Source organism: Musca domestica, unplaced genomic scaffold (genome assembly GCF_030504385.1).
Source record: "Musca domestica strain aabys unplaced genomic scaffold, Musca_domestica.polishedcontigs.V.1.1 3, whole genome shotgun sequence".
NCBI classification, from domain to species: Eukaryota; Metazoa; Arthropoda; class Insecta; order Diptera; family Muscidae; genus Musca; species Musca domestica.
Genome location: NW_026712299.1, coordinates 25,916,309 through 25,932,858, shown reverse-complemented (window position 1 = coordinate 25,932,858; position 16,550 = coordinate 25,916,309). Strand labels below are relative to the sequence as shown.

Genomic DNA, 16,550 nt, shown 5'->3' with positions numbered 1-16,550 from the left:
ATAAATAAATCGAACATTTTAAAACAAACTGTGAAGAGCTCATTGTTCTTGTGGGGGTTTTATTTAACAATTTACATAATCTGCACACACACACGCACAAAGAAAGAAACATTTATTTATTTATTTATTTATACATTGCAGCGCACCGCGACCTAATAATTTATTCCAATTTAAAATTGTTTTTCAATGCCTGCCAGCATTCATAATATTTGGCATCCAATTTTTGACATGTCTCCTCGCCCCACTTTGTCACAGCCATGCTCAGCGACGACTCGAACATGAAGGCCTGCAACAAAAACAAAAAAAAAAAACAAAATTTAAAAGAAATTGTTGCAACCAAAACAAAAAAACAACAAAATTTAAAAGAAATTGCTTATAATTTAAATGCTTGTTGACTCACTTGAGTTCCTTCGGCCACACGTTCGGGCGCCAGTTTAGCATTTGAGGCACCCTCAAAGCATTTGGCATCTGGGCCATGGGGTGTCATCATGGAATGTAAGGTAGCGCCACCGGGCATAAATCCTTCTTCTTTGGCTTCATAACGACCCAAAATCAAGCCCATGAATTCGCTCATGCAGTTACCTGGAGGAGGGAGAACATAAGCTTAATCTATCTATATTGATAAAAGAGTAAAGTATATGACTGACTGACAGACTGAATCACTGACTTAACGATTCATCAAAGCCCAAACGTAACGGCTAGAGCTAGAATTTTAAAATTTTGTATATGAGGAAGCAGTAGAACTAGAACTCTTAAATTTGGAATGGGGAACACTGATGTTTGATAGATGTATTGAAGTTTTTTTTTTCTTTTGGAAATTTGCACTATTAGTGTACGAAAAAGTACTAAAATGTACTACATTTGTTACCATTTTGTATCATGTGAAAGGTTAAAGCTAAAAATTTTGAATGAGAATCACAGTTGAGGTGTAGAGTCGATGCATGGAGATAGTTATGGAAGTGTGTACTCATGTATACGAAAAGTACTAAACGGTACTAATACACAATTTGGATTTGGAGGAACGGATGGAGCTGGAATCCTAAAATTTGTAATTAACATTACTGGCGGAGTGTAGGATTGGGATATGGAGGAAGTTTTCGAAATTTATGCGCTTATGTGCACGAAAAGTACTTAATGGTACTAAATTTGGTATAATTTCGATTTGGGTGAACCGTTAGGGCTGGAATTCTGAAATTTAGAAATAAGATTACTATTTCACTGTAGGATTGAGGTATCCAGGAAGTTTTGAAAATTCGTACCTATGTGTACTAAATGGTAGGAAATTTGGTACAATTTATTTTTTTGGAGACCCAATAGAGTTGGAATCTTGACATTTGAAAATAAGGAAGTTTTGGAAATTGAATTGGAAATGGTACTACATTTGGTACAATTTAAATTTTAAGTGAATCGGTAGAGTTGGAATCCTGAAATTTGAAAATAAGATTTCTATTCGACTCTATGAGGTAGGTCGTTATGAAATTTTTTACTTAATTGTACGAAATGGTACTAAATTTGGTACAATTTGGATTTGGGTGAACCAATAAAGCTGGTATCCTGAAAATTGGGAATAAGATTACTGTCGGAGTGTATGATTGGGATATCTAGGTAGGTTTAGAAATTTGTACAGATTATATATATAAATGTACTAAATAAAGTAAAATTTATAATTGAAATTGTGATGAAGAGATGGAACTGGAATTCTGGAATTTGAAATTGGAGTTACTGATGGAGTGCAGGATAGATGCACAAAAGGGTTATTTTGAAATTTAAACTTTAAATTGGGGAACTGTTCTTAAATGTTACTAAACTTCTAAAATAGTACAATTTGGTATTATGTGAACGGAAAATGCTAACAACTTGAATTTTGTGTTGCTTTAAGGTTGGAAAGTAAGTTTGATATATAAAGGTGGTTTTGAAAATGTGTACTAAATGAGGAAACTTTACCAAATGGTACTAAATTTGGAACAGTGACGAAAAGTACAGATAGTGCTTAAAATCTGAATTTTGGTTTTAGGGTCTATGTTTATGTGCAGCCTTAACATATAAACGTGATTGAGAAAATGTGTACTTTAATTGTACGAAAAGCACTAAATGGTACTACATTGGTGAAGGGATAGAGATAAAATTCTGAAATTCAGTATTTAGATTACTGATGGTATCTATGTTTGAAATTTGGCGGTGGTTTGGAAATACGTCCTATATTTGTACGAAAAGTACTAAATGTTACTAAAATTGGTATTTGTTGAAGGGTTTGTATGAATATTACTGTAGGTATTCGTGGTTGAGAGAAGGAGCCGGTTTTCGATATGCGCGCTATAATTGCACTAAATTTTGTAACGGGGGAAATTGCAGAGCAGGAATCCTGAAATGATTAAGATATGGACGTTGTTTTGAAAATATGTACTATAATGGTTCGAAAAGTACTGAATGGTACTAAATTTGGTATTTGGGTGAAGGAATAAAGCTGGAATCCTCAAATTTGATATTGAGGTCTCTGTGGGATCTGGGATTGAGATATGGCTGTGGTTTTGCAAATGCAATTGTACGAAAAGTGGTATATAATACTAAATTTGGTACAATTTGGTATTGGGTGAAATCTTAAAGTTGGTATTAGAGTCGCTGTTTATGTGTAGCCTGCCCAAATGAAGGTGGTTTCGGAAATGGTCATTATAATTGTACGAAAAGTACTATTTGGTATCATATTTGCTATTGGAAGAAGGAATAGATAAAAAAAGGGCCGACTGACCACCAAAAGTGGATTTTTATCGAATATTTTTCAAGGACCAAGAGACCACCAAGCGTTCAGTTTTAAAGAATATTTTTCGAGGACGATGAGATTTACAAACGAGGATTTTTAAAGAAAAATTTCCGAGGACCAAGAGACCACCAAAAGTGGGTTTTTAAAAGATATTTTCTAAGGACCAAGAGACCACCAAACGTGGATTTTTAAAAAATATTTTTTAAGGACCAAACGTTGATTTTTAAAAAATATTTTCTAAGGACCAAACGTGGATTTTTAAAAAATATTTTTTAAGGACCAAACGTGGATTTTTAAAAAATATTTTCTAAGGACCAACGTGGATTTTTAAAAAATATTTTTTAAGGACCAAACGTGGATTTTTAAAAAATATTTCTAAGGACCAAACGTGGATTTTTAAAAAATATTTTTTAAGGACCAAACGTGGATTTTTAAAAAATATTTTCTAAGGACCAAACGTGGATTTTTAAAAAATATTTTTTAAGGACCAAGAGACCACCAAACGTGGATTTTTAAAAAATATTTTCTAAGGACCAAACGTGGATTTTTAAAAAATATTTTCTAAGGACCAAACGTGGATTTTTAAAAAATATTTCTAAGGACCAAACGTGGATTTTAAAAAATATTTTCTAAGGACCAAACGTGGATTTTTAAAAAAAACGTGGATTTTTAAAAAATATTTTCTAAGGACCAAACGTGGATTTTAAAAAATATTTCTAAGGACCAAACGTGGATTTTTAAAAAATATTTCTAAGGACCAAACGTGGATTTTTAAAAAATATTTTCTAAGGACCAAACGTGGATTTTTAAAAAATATTTTCTAAGGACCAAACGTGGATTTTTAAAAAATATTTTCTAAGGACCAAACGTGGATTTTTAAAAAATATTTTCTAAGGACCAAACGTGGATTTTTAAAAATATTTTCTAAGGACCAAACGTGGATTTTTAAAAAATATTTTCTAAGGACCAACGTGGATTTTTAAAAAAATATTTTCTAAGGACCAAACGTGGATTTTTAAAAAATATTTCTAAGGACCAAACGTGGATTTTTAAAAAATATTTTCTAAGGACCAAACGTGGATTTTTAAAAAATATTTTCTAAGGACCAAACGTGGATTTTTAAAAAATATTTTCTAAGGACCAAACGTGGATTTTTAAAAAATATTTTTCTAAGGACCAAACGTGGATTTTTAAAAAATATTTTCTAAGGACCAAACGTGGATTTTTAAAAAATATTTTCTAAGGACCAAACGTGGATTTTAAAAAATATTTTCTAAGGACCAAACGTGGATTTTTAAAAAATATTTTCTAAGGACCAAACGTGGATTTTTAAAAAATATTTTCTAAGGACCAAACGTGGATTTTTAAAAAATATTTTCTAAGGACCAAACGTGGATTTTTAAAAAATATTTTCTAAGGACCAAACGTGGATTTTTAAAAAATATTTTCTAAGGACCAAACGTGGATTTTAAAAAATATTTTCTAAGGACCAAACGTGGATTTTTAAAAATATTTTCTAAGGACCAAACGTGGATTTTTAAAAAATATTTTCTAAGGACCAAACGTGGATTTTTAAAAAATATTTTCTAAGGACCAAACGTGGATTTTTAAAAAATATTTTCTAAGGACCAAACGTGGATTTTTAAAAAATATTTTCTAAGGACCAAACGTGGATTTTTAAAAAATATTTTCTAAGGACCAAACGTGGATTTTTAAAAAATATTTTCTAAGGACCAAACGTGGATTTTAAAAAATATTTTCTAAGGACCAAACGTGGATTTTTAAAAATATTTTCTAAGGACCAAACGTGGATTTTTAAAAAATATTTTCTAAGGACCAAACGTGGATTTTTAAAAATATTTTCTAAGGACCCAAACGTGGATTTTTAAAAATATTTTCTAAGGACCAAACGTGGATTTTTAAAAAATATTTTCTAAGGACCAAACGTGGATTTTTAAAAAATATTTCTAAGGACCAACGTGGATTTTTAAAAAATATTTTCTAAGGACCAAACGTGGATTTTTAAAAAATATTTTTAAGGACCAAGAGACCACAACGTGGATTTTTAAAAAATATTTTCTAAGGACCAAACGTGGATTTTTAAAAAATATTTTCTAAGGACCGAACGTGGATTTTAAAAAATATTTTCTAAGGACCAAACGTGGATTTTTAAAAAATATTTTCTAAGGACCCAAACGTGGATTTTTAAAAAATATTTTCTAAGGACCGAACGTGGATTTTTAAAAATATTTTCTAAGGACCAAACGTGGATTTTTAAAAAATATTTTCTAAGGACCAACGTGGATTTTTAAAAAATATTTTCTAAGGACCGAACGTGGATTTTTAAAAAATATTTTCTAAGGACCAAACGTGGATTTTTAAAAAATATTTTCTAAGGACCAAACGTGGATTTTTAAAAAATATTTTCTAAGGACCAAACGTGGATTTTTAAAAAATATTTTCTAAGGACCAAACGTGGATTTTTAAAAAATATTTTCTAAGGACCAAACGTGGATTTTTAAAAAATATTTTCTAAGGACCAAACGTGGATTTTTAAAAAATATTTTCTAAGGACCAAACGTGGATTTTTAAAAATATTTTCTAAGGACCAAACGTGGATTTTTAAAAATATTTTCTAAGGACCAAACGTGGATTTTTAAAAAATATTTTCTAAGGACCAAACGTGGATTTTTAAAAAATATTTTCTTAGGACCAAACGTGGATTTTTAAAAAATATTTTCTAAGGACCAAACGTGGATTTTAAAAAATATTTTCTAAGGACCAAACGTGGATTTTTAAAAAATATTTTCTAAGGACCAAACGTGGATTTTTAAAAAATATTTTCTAAGGACCAAACGTGGATTTTTAAAAAATATTTTCTAAGGACCAAACGTGGATTTTAAAAAATATTTTCTAAGGACCAAACGTGGATTTTTAAAAATATTTTCTAAGGACCAAACGTGGATTTTTAAAAAATATTTTCTAAGGACCAAACGTGGATTTTTAAAAAATATTTTCTAAGGACCAAACGTGGATTTTTAAAAATATTTTCTAAGGACCAAACGTGGATTTTTAAAAAATATTTTCTAAGGACCAAACGTGGATTTTTAAAAAATATTTTCTAAGGACCAAACGTGGATTTTTAAAAAATATTTTCTAAGGACCAAACGTGGATTTTTAAAAAATATTTTCTAAGGACCAAACGTGGATTTTTAAAAAATATTTTCTAAGGACCAAACGTGGATTTTTAAAAAATATTTTCTAAGGACCAAACGTGGATTTTTAAAAAATATTTTCTAAGGACCAAACGTGGATTTTTAAAAAATATTTTCTAAGGACCAAACGTGGATTTTTAAAAAATATTTTCTAAGGACCAAACGTGGATTTTTAAAAAAATTGTTCAATGGCCAATATACCACCAAACGTGGATTTTTTAATAATATTTTCAAGGACCAAGGGACCAACAAAAGTGGATTTTTAAAACATTTTTTCAAGGGCCAAGAGACCACCAAACGTGGATTTTCAAAGAATTTTTTTCAAGGACCAGCAGACCATGAAAAGTGGATTTTTAAAAGAATATTTTTCAAGGACCGAAAGACCGCCAAACGTGGATTTTTAAATAATATTTTTCAAGGAGCAACAGGCCATCAAACGTGGATTTTTTAATTTAATATTTTTCAAGGACCAACAGGCCATCAAACGTGGATTTTTAAAAGAATATTTTTCAAGGACCAACAGGCCATCAAACGTGGATTTTTAAAAGAATATTTTTCAAGGAACAATAGGACACCAAACGTGGTTTTTTAAAATAATATTTTTCAAGGACCAAAAGTCCACCAAACGTGGATTTTTAAAAGAATATTTTTCAGGGAACAAGAGGACACCAAATGTGGATTTTTAAAAGAATATTTTTCAAGGAACAGGAGGGCACCAAATGTGGATTTTTAAAAGAATATTTTTCAGGGAACAAGAAGACACCATTTTTAAATATTATTTTCAAGGACAAACACAGGAAGTGTAATTGATTTTTTTTTTCTTTTTTTTTGTAATTTTTAAGCATTTCCTATATACTTACGATGATAATATGGTGGTCTAAACGTATGCTCCTGCACAGACCATCTGGGAGGGAATATAACAAAATCAGCAATAGCTGTACCATATCTGGAACTGGGACATGTCAGAACGGTAAATATGCTAGGATCACAATGATCAAAGCTAACCGAATTGATGACATTAAATTTGGACAGATCATATTTGTAGGGTACATAGTTGCCGTGCCAGGCTACAACATCAAAGCAGGAATGATTTTGTTTGGCAACAAACAGATGACCCTGGAATTTGGATACAACGGAGAAATCTATAAAAGAAGAACATTTTTTAGTTGTATAACTGCATAATGCATCATTATGGAACATACCTTTAACTTCACGATCCTCAAACCATGCAACTGGTGTTTGGAAATCTCTGGGATTGGCCAAGCCATTTGCACCAATTGGTCCCAAATCGGGCAAGTGGAAATGATTGTCATAGACTTCCAAAATGTAACCTCTGGAAAATAAAAATGGGAAAAGGAGATTGTTTAAAGAATATTGTCAACATCATTCACAGCTGCAAAGGGGAATTATTTAAGAAAATTTTTAAATATTCGTCACAGCAAAGAAAAACAAGGAAGACTTTTTGGTAAGATTCCAAAAATCTGAATTTTTCAAGATTCATTTTAGTCTCATTAGTCTATAATTATGATCCGACCTGCTTTGGAGGACTCCTTTCAATAATCATAATCCTCAAAAAAACTTACCTTGTTGGCCCCGCTACATTGACTGCAAAACGAATACCCTGTGGAATGACACAAATTTCATTGGGCGCCACTTTCATTTTACCAAATTCCGTGGTAATATCCAAAACACCTTCCTGGGGAACTGTAATGAAAACAACACTCCATTAGAATCATTTGGTCAACAGCACTCAATCCCACTACAACCATCACAACCTACCAATCAAAAAGTCGCCATCACTATTATAGAATGCCATATTTTCCATGGAAACATTGCACATGTAAACGTGCACGGCCAGACCATGGCGACTGCGGGCATCACCAGCACCACACACTGTGTGGAGGCCTTGAACAAAATTCACTTTTTCACCGGCTGCAGGCATATCGAATGGCTTCCAGCGCATCTAAAATTCATTAGAAACACACACACACCCACAAACAAGTTTTTAATTATAAAACAATAAACGGCTGCTCATGACAACATCATATTACCTGATTAGGATTGGGTTTCTGTTCATCCCAGTTGTGGGACAAATATTTACCACCTTCCTTCTCGTACGATTGAAACGGTAGATGTTTGGCACTGGGATTTATGCGATACAGCCAAGTGCGTGCATTTTCTTTGCGCGGTGCTGTAAATGCCGTGCCGGACAATTGTTCAGCATAGAGGCCATAGGGGCATTTTTGTGGTGTATTTTGTCCTTCGGGCAGGGCGTTGGGACATCGGGGATCTTCCGAAGAAAAATGGGAACCAAAGCCGCACATGTACTGCAAGAAATATACAGATTAGAAGACTATTTTTAAAGGAAGAGGCATAGAAGAGGTACCGTTATATCGAGGCAACGACGAACGGACGGACATCACTAAATCGACAAGGAATTTTTTCCTGTTCAAGAATATATGTACTTTGTGAGGTCCACAATGTATATTTCCAGGTGTTACAAACGCAATGCCAAACTTAATATACTCTCCATACCATGGTGGAGGGTATAAAAACAGAAGACAGGTGCATTGGCGTTTTGCAAGTTTACATCGAAAAGTAAGTAAATAACCAATAAAGAAAGTCTTAAAATCGGGCGGGGCCGACTTTATGATACCCTACACCACTTTGCTAATTTAGTAGAGCTCCACATAACAATTAAAAGTTTTTGAGGGAGAATTCAATCATACACCCTATGATTATAATTATTATTTAAAGTTCAAAGGACTAAATATGCCGAAGCATTTGTATCTTTCAAATTCAGATTTGTATTGCCCATTTGGTGCACAATTAATTTGAAATCGGATAAAGATATATATGGAAGCTTTATCCAAATCGGAACCGATCTCGATAAAATTTGGCAAAGATATTTCTGAGCTGTATTTGATATATTTCCCTGAATATCGTTGTTACGGAGTGCATATTACGGCTGTGGGTAACAAATATAACAAATCGGATGAACAGTATATATGGGAGCTATAGCTATATCTGAACCGATCTTCACCAAATTTGACATACTAGCTTCTAGACTCAATTCGGTCGTAAGTGCCCATTTGAGCAAATATTAGACGTTTGGTGCACAATCAAAGGTAAATCGGACGAAGTTATATATGGGAGATATATCCAAACTCGACTCGATAAAATTTAGCAAATGTATTTCTGAGCTGTATTTGATATATTTCTCCAAATATTGTTGTTACAGAGTGCATATTACGGCTGCGGAGGACAAAAATAACAAATCGGATGAACAATATATATGGGAGCTATAGCTCCGATTTCGATCAAATTTGGCATACTTATTTTCAGGTCCAATCTGGTCGTACGTGCAAAATTCCATACTATTCGGACTGATATCACACATTTGGTGCACAATAAAAGGAAAATCGGACGAAGATATATATGGGAGCTATATCTAAATTTTGACCAATTATCTCCAATTTCAATAGGGTTCGTTCTTGATTTGTGCAAAATTTCATCTGGATAGGGCAATAAATGCGAACTGTACTTTGTTTACAAAAATAAATGGACAGACGGTCAGACGGACGGACGGACATGCATAAATCGACTTAAAATGTGATTCTATGCAGATCATCAAAAGGAACTATGGGTCTATCTCGTTGCCTTTTGCCTGTTACAAACAAATGCACAAAGACATAATACCCTGTCCACCTTGTGGTGTAGGGTATAATGACCACCTTGTGGTGTAGGGTATAAAAAGGGGACAATTCCCCCCTCTTCCACACTTCTGGAAATTTTCGGTATCTTAGATATAGTATCTTCGGCAATATTGTTGGTAAAAATACGGGGAATATTTCTTAAATAAGACTAAAAACTGTCTTTAAACGGGATCGTAGCAAGTCAAAGTATTCCACAAAATTATTTACTATCAAATTTTACCATAGGCCCTAGAAGATCTACATCTTTCCTAAACAGCACGAATTTATTAAAATACATTTTAGGGTTAAATCCACACTTTTTGTGAATTTATGCAAAAATCTCCAACAAAGCATTATTCTAAAAGAATGACGTCTTAGACAAAAATGTTTTGCATCAAATTTCACTATAAATCACAGAAGAAAATAAATCTCTTTTTTCACTGTACATTTGCACCAATGTTTTTATACCCTCCACCTTGAAATGAAATATTCAAATATTAAATATTCGTCGTACATGCCATAAATAATGTATATTCATAGTCAGCATAAAATACTAAGTCGATTTAACGATGTCCGCCTGACTGTCTTTAGAAATCGCGATAGAGGATGGTTGGTATTGAAAATGAGATATATCGGTCCACGTTTTGCTATAGCCGCCATATAACGGTATTTGGTATTTTGAAGATTTCGCCAAAACTTTTCACGGATTTATCTAAAAATTGATATTTTGTAGGTCATAGCTCCGGTGTCGGAACATTGTACATATAATTCCACGTTTTCGTATAGACCCCCCCCCCCCCCCCCCCTTCCAATATTCAGTATTTTGATGATTTTACCACATTTTTCACGGATTTGTCTAAAAGTTGGTATTTGTAGTTCGTAATGGGTTCTAGCTCCGGTGGCGGAACATGGTATACATATTCACGTTCTGACATGGTCCACGTTCTGGCATAGCCCCATATAACATCCCGATAGTCGGTGTGTTGATGATTTATGTCATATTGATCCACAGAATTGTCCAACAATTGGTATTTATACCCTACAACACTATGTGTTGGGGGTATTATAAGTTTGATTGGGCCAAAAATTATGTAACACCACGAAATATTGATTTCCCACATAGGAAAGTATATATGGATCTTCCTATCTCGCCGAGCTGAGTCGATCTAGCTATGTATGTCCGTCCGTCCGTCTGTCCATGTTAATTTGTAATCACTCTACAGGTCGCAATTATGGTCCGATCTTCACGAAATTTAGAATGGAGGTGGGGCTAGGGTCAGAATAGAACCCTATTTCTTTTGGAGATGATCGCCAAATGTTTAGGGGTTGAAATGGACCAAATACTGAAAATATGTCGGATTTTGCAGTAGCTATACAGGTCGCAATTATAGACCAATCGACGCGGAATTTCGCATATAGCTAGAGTTTAGGGCGGGGAAGAAGCCTACCAATTTGGGTGGTCATTTTTTGTTGAAAAAATTCAAATTTTTTCATTAAACCGCGAATATTTTTAATCCCGGCGAAATCACAAAGCCATGACAAGGTTACTTCTGATCTTTACATTGATGTTAACATCCAACAAATCGGATATATAGCAAATATATGCGATATATATGTCTATCAAAGAAGATATGCTTGAAAGATCTCATATATGTCGAGAACGGCTGTACTGATTTCGACAGTTCTCATTAATTCAGAATGACCTCTTGGCAGGAAAGGGAAAACGTTTAAAAAACCCATACAAATATCTCTCTAAAGATGAAAATATTGATTTTGTAACATTTTCTCATATTTTTTCCATTTTGTCATATTTTTGGCATATTTTCATTTTGAATTAAACATTTCTACAGCTAACAAAACTAAGTAGTTAGGATATCAGGATATCATATACAGATCGCATTTATGGCCCGATCCTTACGAAATTTTGCATGGGGATAAGATGAGGGTCAGAATAGAAGCCTACTCTTTTTGGAGATGATCGCCATATATTTAGGGGTTGAAATGGACCATAAAACTGAAAAATTATCAGCAGGTCGTAATTATTGCCCGATCCTCACGCACTTTTGAATGGGGGTTACCGGGCATTGCAAAAGCCAAGCAGTTTTGGATGGCCATCCAAAAATATTCAATGTGTGAAATAGTTTGCCAACTTTTGTAGACAAAATACGAAAATGACCATTCCAGTGACTTTTTGGAGAATTCACAAATACAGGAAAGACGCACTTCTGACTATTTCGTTGAAGAATATTGTCAAATGTCTGTATCTCATATAGATGCGTTTCAGTCAAAAACCAATAATAAATGTTAATCTTTTGCCACTTCTGAGAGATTATAGGTCTTTGGGAAATATTGGTTCCAGATCTAGGAAGACCATTTAAGTGCAACATCTACCAATACATTGGAAATGAGCAAATTAGTTTAAGTTGCTATTATTCGAAAATTAGAGAACGAAACCTGATGGTTTTCTTTTATTATTTGTCACAATATCTTGTGGAATTCTTTCGAGTATCTTGCCTATATAAACTGTATCGTTTATTATAGTGTTGTAGGGTATTCAACGGTCGGCCCCGCTCGACTGTAGCCTTTGCTTACTTGTTGTAGTTCATAATGGATTCTAGCTCCGACGTCAAAACATTGAATATTTAGGTCCACCTTTTCCTATAGCGCACATATAACGATACCGACCGATACTCGGTATTTTGATAATCCTAGTCACATTTACAAACGAAATTTGGTATTTAAGAAGATTTGGTAGATGACAATCTTTGAAGTATACAATTTTCTCTGGAGATTCCCATTTTGGTATGGCCCCATACAACGACCTCACCCACTTTATGATTTTTTGTTTAATGTAACAGCATTATTCAAACGGTCTTATTGGTATTTGTAGTTTAAAGTGAAACAGGTTTGAATTCAGATCCTTTTTTGCCCTTTTATTCTTCATTTAATTGATACGTTTTAAATAATGAATTAAAGAGCAAAATCCGAGTCAATGTATCCACTTAAACTTTATTTTTTGGGGAAAGTGTCAACATAAGAATTGTTCTACATCAAATTTTATTGTGAGTCTCTCAATAAAAGAAATTTGTAAACGTAATATGTATCATAAAAATCATCAATCTTTTTTATGAAAAAACTTGTTTATTTCTGAAAATTGAGTGTTTTTTCCAATTCGCTGCAAATTTCCTTATAATTTCACTCTACAATAACCAGTCAGGGTTGTGGAAAATTTGAAATGGACTTGATAGGTACACTCCCCAAAGGAGTTGTGGGTTCTTAGGTTAAATATTTATCTTAGGCCTTAGTCTTGACCATGTACGAAAGGACACTATAATTTGAGATATGTTTCACAACATTTAGGATAGAGCTTTGAAATTTGTTAGTGATCTTTGGATTACATCCCGAATCATTGGTGCAGAAAAACAAATTTCAAATACATAGAAACGCTATTTACAAAAAATATCAATAATGGTTCACCTTTTGGTATAGCAGTTATATAATGATAACACTGAATTTAGTTATTGCACGGGTCTTGGCAACCCAAAGCAGAAAATGTGGAATTATTTTTCTACGATATTTTATTGGCTGTTATTGCCTAGATGGCGGATTTATTTGGTGCAAAATTAATTTGAAATCAGATAAAAATATATATATCGGAGTTACATACAAATCTGAACCGATCTCGATAAACAAACATATTTCTGAGCTGTATTTGATATATTTCCCTGAATATCGTTGTTACGGAGTGCATATTACGGCTGTGGGTAACAAATACAATAAATCGGATGAACAATATATATGGGAGCTATAGCTATATCTGAACCGATCTTCACCAAATTTGGCATACTACCTTCTAGACTCAATTCGGTCGTACGTGCCAAATACCATCCCATTTGGACAAATATTAGACGTTTGGTGCACAATAAAAGATAGATCGGACGAAGTTATATATGGGAGCTATATCCAAATCTGAACCGATCTCGATAAAATTTAACAAAGGTATTTCTGAGCTGCATTTGATATATTTCCCCAAATATTGTTGTTACAGTGTGCATATTACGGCTGCGAAGGAAAAATATAACAAATCGGATGAACAATATATATGGGAGCTATAGTTATATCTGAACCGATTTCGATCGAATTTAGCATACTTATTTGCAGGCCTAATTTGCTTGTATGTGCAAAATTCCATACTATTCGGACTGATATTACACGTTTGGTGCACAATAAAAGGCAAATCGGACGAAGATATATATGGGAGCTATATCTAAATTTTGACCAATTATCTCCAATTTCAATAGGGTTCGTCTTTGGGCCAAACAAATGTTGTTTGGAAAATTTCATCTCAATCGGAAAATAAATGCGACCTGCATTTACGTCCTGCGGACAGACGGACGTATATGCATAAATCGACTCAGAATGTGATTCTATGCAGATCATATAAAGGAACTATGGGTCTATCTCGTTTCCTTTTGCCTGTTACAAACAAATGCACAAGGACATAATACCCTAACCACCTTGTGGTGTAGGGTATAAAAATAATAATATATTGGTTTGATAGCCTTACATCCGGCTCACCCACACTCCATCTTAAACCAGATGCGTTTTTGTTCTGCAGGACTTTTGGTATTGACAACGGGCTATATAGGTCCACGTTTTGGTATAGCCCCCATATATCTGTACCGACAGATTTAAGGTTTTTTTTTCTGCTTTACTCACAGTTTTAACCTAAATTTGGTGTAAATTGACAGCAGATGTTCCCATTATGTTAGAAACATCTTGCCATAGAACTGTCCACATAGGTTTAAGTTTTGATATAGACCCCATATAAATGTACCTCCAAATATTCGGTATTTTGATGATTTGTGTCACACTTTTCACCGGAAATGTTCCAAGCTTGCAATTTTAAGTTTCTAATGGGTACTACATTCTATGACAAAAAAAATTGTTCAAAGAGGTCTCAAACGGTAAACAAAAAAATGCGAAAATTGCTTGATTTTTTTTAACATAAGTCCTATGGAGAGCTTCTTATGTATTTAAGTGGACCAACTTCGAATATGCTATAACTAAGCAACAACAAGTTTCATTATTTTTATACATTTTCATCCATTATCTAAAGGCTTCATCCACAGTTTGCAGTAATTTGTTATTTCAGAATTTTAGAGTGTAAATCCTTTTTCTGTCACCAAATTTTTATAGTTTATAAATATGAGGCATTCCGTATTTCAGGATATAAAAAACTTTCATTTTAGTTCAATATATTTCATTATGGATCCTTGGAGTTACTTATTACAGATTCCATGAATTATAATTCAATCCTCTATTGTTTCACATGTTACAAATTACTTTATCGGCACTTATCGATATTTGATTTCTCTTCAAATATTCTTCACATTCTCTATGTTGTTATCATTATGAGGAAGTTTCTTTTTTATGGGAGTCAGTCATCTAATAAAATTAATCTTCTGTTTTAAAGCTATCATACGATTTTTTTATATTAAGTTTTATTATTAATTGAATACCAGCTACTTCGAAGCACATGTTAAATTTTCACAGAATATATTACTTATTTTTCAAGTTCTAAAATCACCAAGTATTTTAATTCGATCATGCTTATATAACATGTTATTTTTAAACTGAAGTTATTTTTAGATACTAATTATCATTTAGTATTTAAATAAACGTTTTATTATTTTTCCATATTTCATATTCATAATTTAATTCGCACTTTTCTTTAAATGGCGCCCAACTGAAAATGCACAGATGACACACTTATTCTCTCACAGGATATATATATTTTTTGTAGCTTTTCACTGCTTTTACCTTGTATTCACTCATTTTTTAACGCTCGTTAGCCACACCACAGGAAAATTCCGAACTCAAAAACGGCGTATCAACGTTCCGACGAGAGTATTGAGAAAAAACTTCAAGTCACGCCGGACCATGGTCTTTATATAGATTTGCTGCCTATGCTGCCATGATCAGATGTTGTTGTTTACTAAAAAAAACTTCTTCGAGTAAATGATATGCACGGTTATCTGGCCAAACCAGTCCCAAAAAAGAATTAAAAAACTTTCTTGATATTTAATGTGCATATTACACTCGAAGAAAAAATGAAGTCGAAGTCAAACAAGAGTTGTTACTTGGAAAGTGTGTGTGTGTGTGTGAGAGAGAGAGAGAGTAGTTAGATGGAAGTTAATACGAGTTTTTGAAGAGCAAACTATGGGAGAGGAAAAGTATATTCCTGGACGGGTTAAAATAATTCTCAGAGTATAGAGTCTTTATATGGAAGATCTTAAAGAAGAATGATGAACTGAACTATAGACAAGTTAAACAATGGGTGAGTTTTTATATAAGGGAACTGGAGTAGGGAGAGTATTTATATGAACAAGTTAACACGGGCAAGATGAAGAAAGAAAAGAAAAAGGAGCAGGGTTTGCATCGAAGAGCTGAAGACTAGTCCCCCGTCTAAACATATACGAGATTTAAAGGCGCGATAGACGACGTCTATGGACGATAGACGATTTAAATAGACGATATTTTAATGGTCAAGTTTTTAAATAGACTAGATTCAAATGACGCGAACTTTTATAAACGAGCTGAAAGAGGAGCGGACACGTATCTCCGAAAAAGGGTGTGCTGAAGAAAGATGAAAGAAGCGAGCTTATTAGACAAGTAGAGGGCGATCCATTATAAGCGAGCTGAGAAGGTGGTTTTATAGATAAGTTGAAGGACCAAATTTTTAAACAACAAGTAAAAAAGCAACTAATTTCGACCGGGCCGATTTTTTAATACCCTCCACCATTTTGAAGGAAATGAAAATAAATCTCCAAAAAATCTGTCCGCTCAAACGAACCCCATTCTATGGTGGCTATATGAAGA

The 16,550-nt window shown here is 33.3% G+C and overlaps 1 protein-coding gene across 1 annotated transcript; it reads right to left on the bottom strand.

Moving 5' to 3' along the window:
- Positions 1 to 39: 39 nt before the first annotated feature.
- Positions 40 to 15,650, bottom strand: LOC101888071 (homogentisate 1,2-dioxygenase). The gene is made up of 8 exons (XM_059124716.1): positions 15,492 to 15,650; positions 8,025 to 8,300; positions 7,753 to 7,936; positions 7,557 to 7,677; positions 7,176 to 7,306; positions 6,834 to 7,115; positions 401 to 582; positions 40 to 286 (listed from the first exon to the last, which is right to left on the bottom strand). The coding sequence occupies exons 1-8, from the start codon at positions 15,504 to 15,506 to the stop codon at positions 161 to 163; spliced, it is 1,317 nt and encodes a 438-aa protein (XP_058980699.1). The 5' UTR covers positions 15,507 to 15,650; the 3' UTR covers positions 40 to 160.
- Between the last annotated feature and the right edge of the window lie 900 nt (positions 15,651 to 16,550).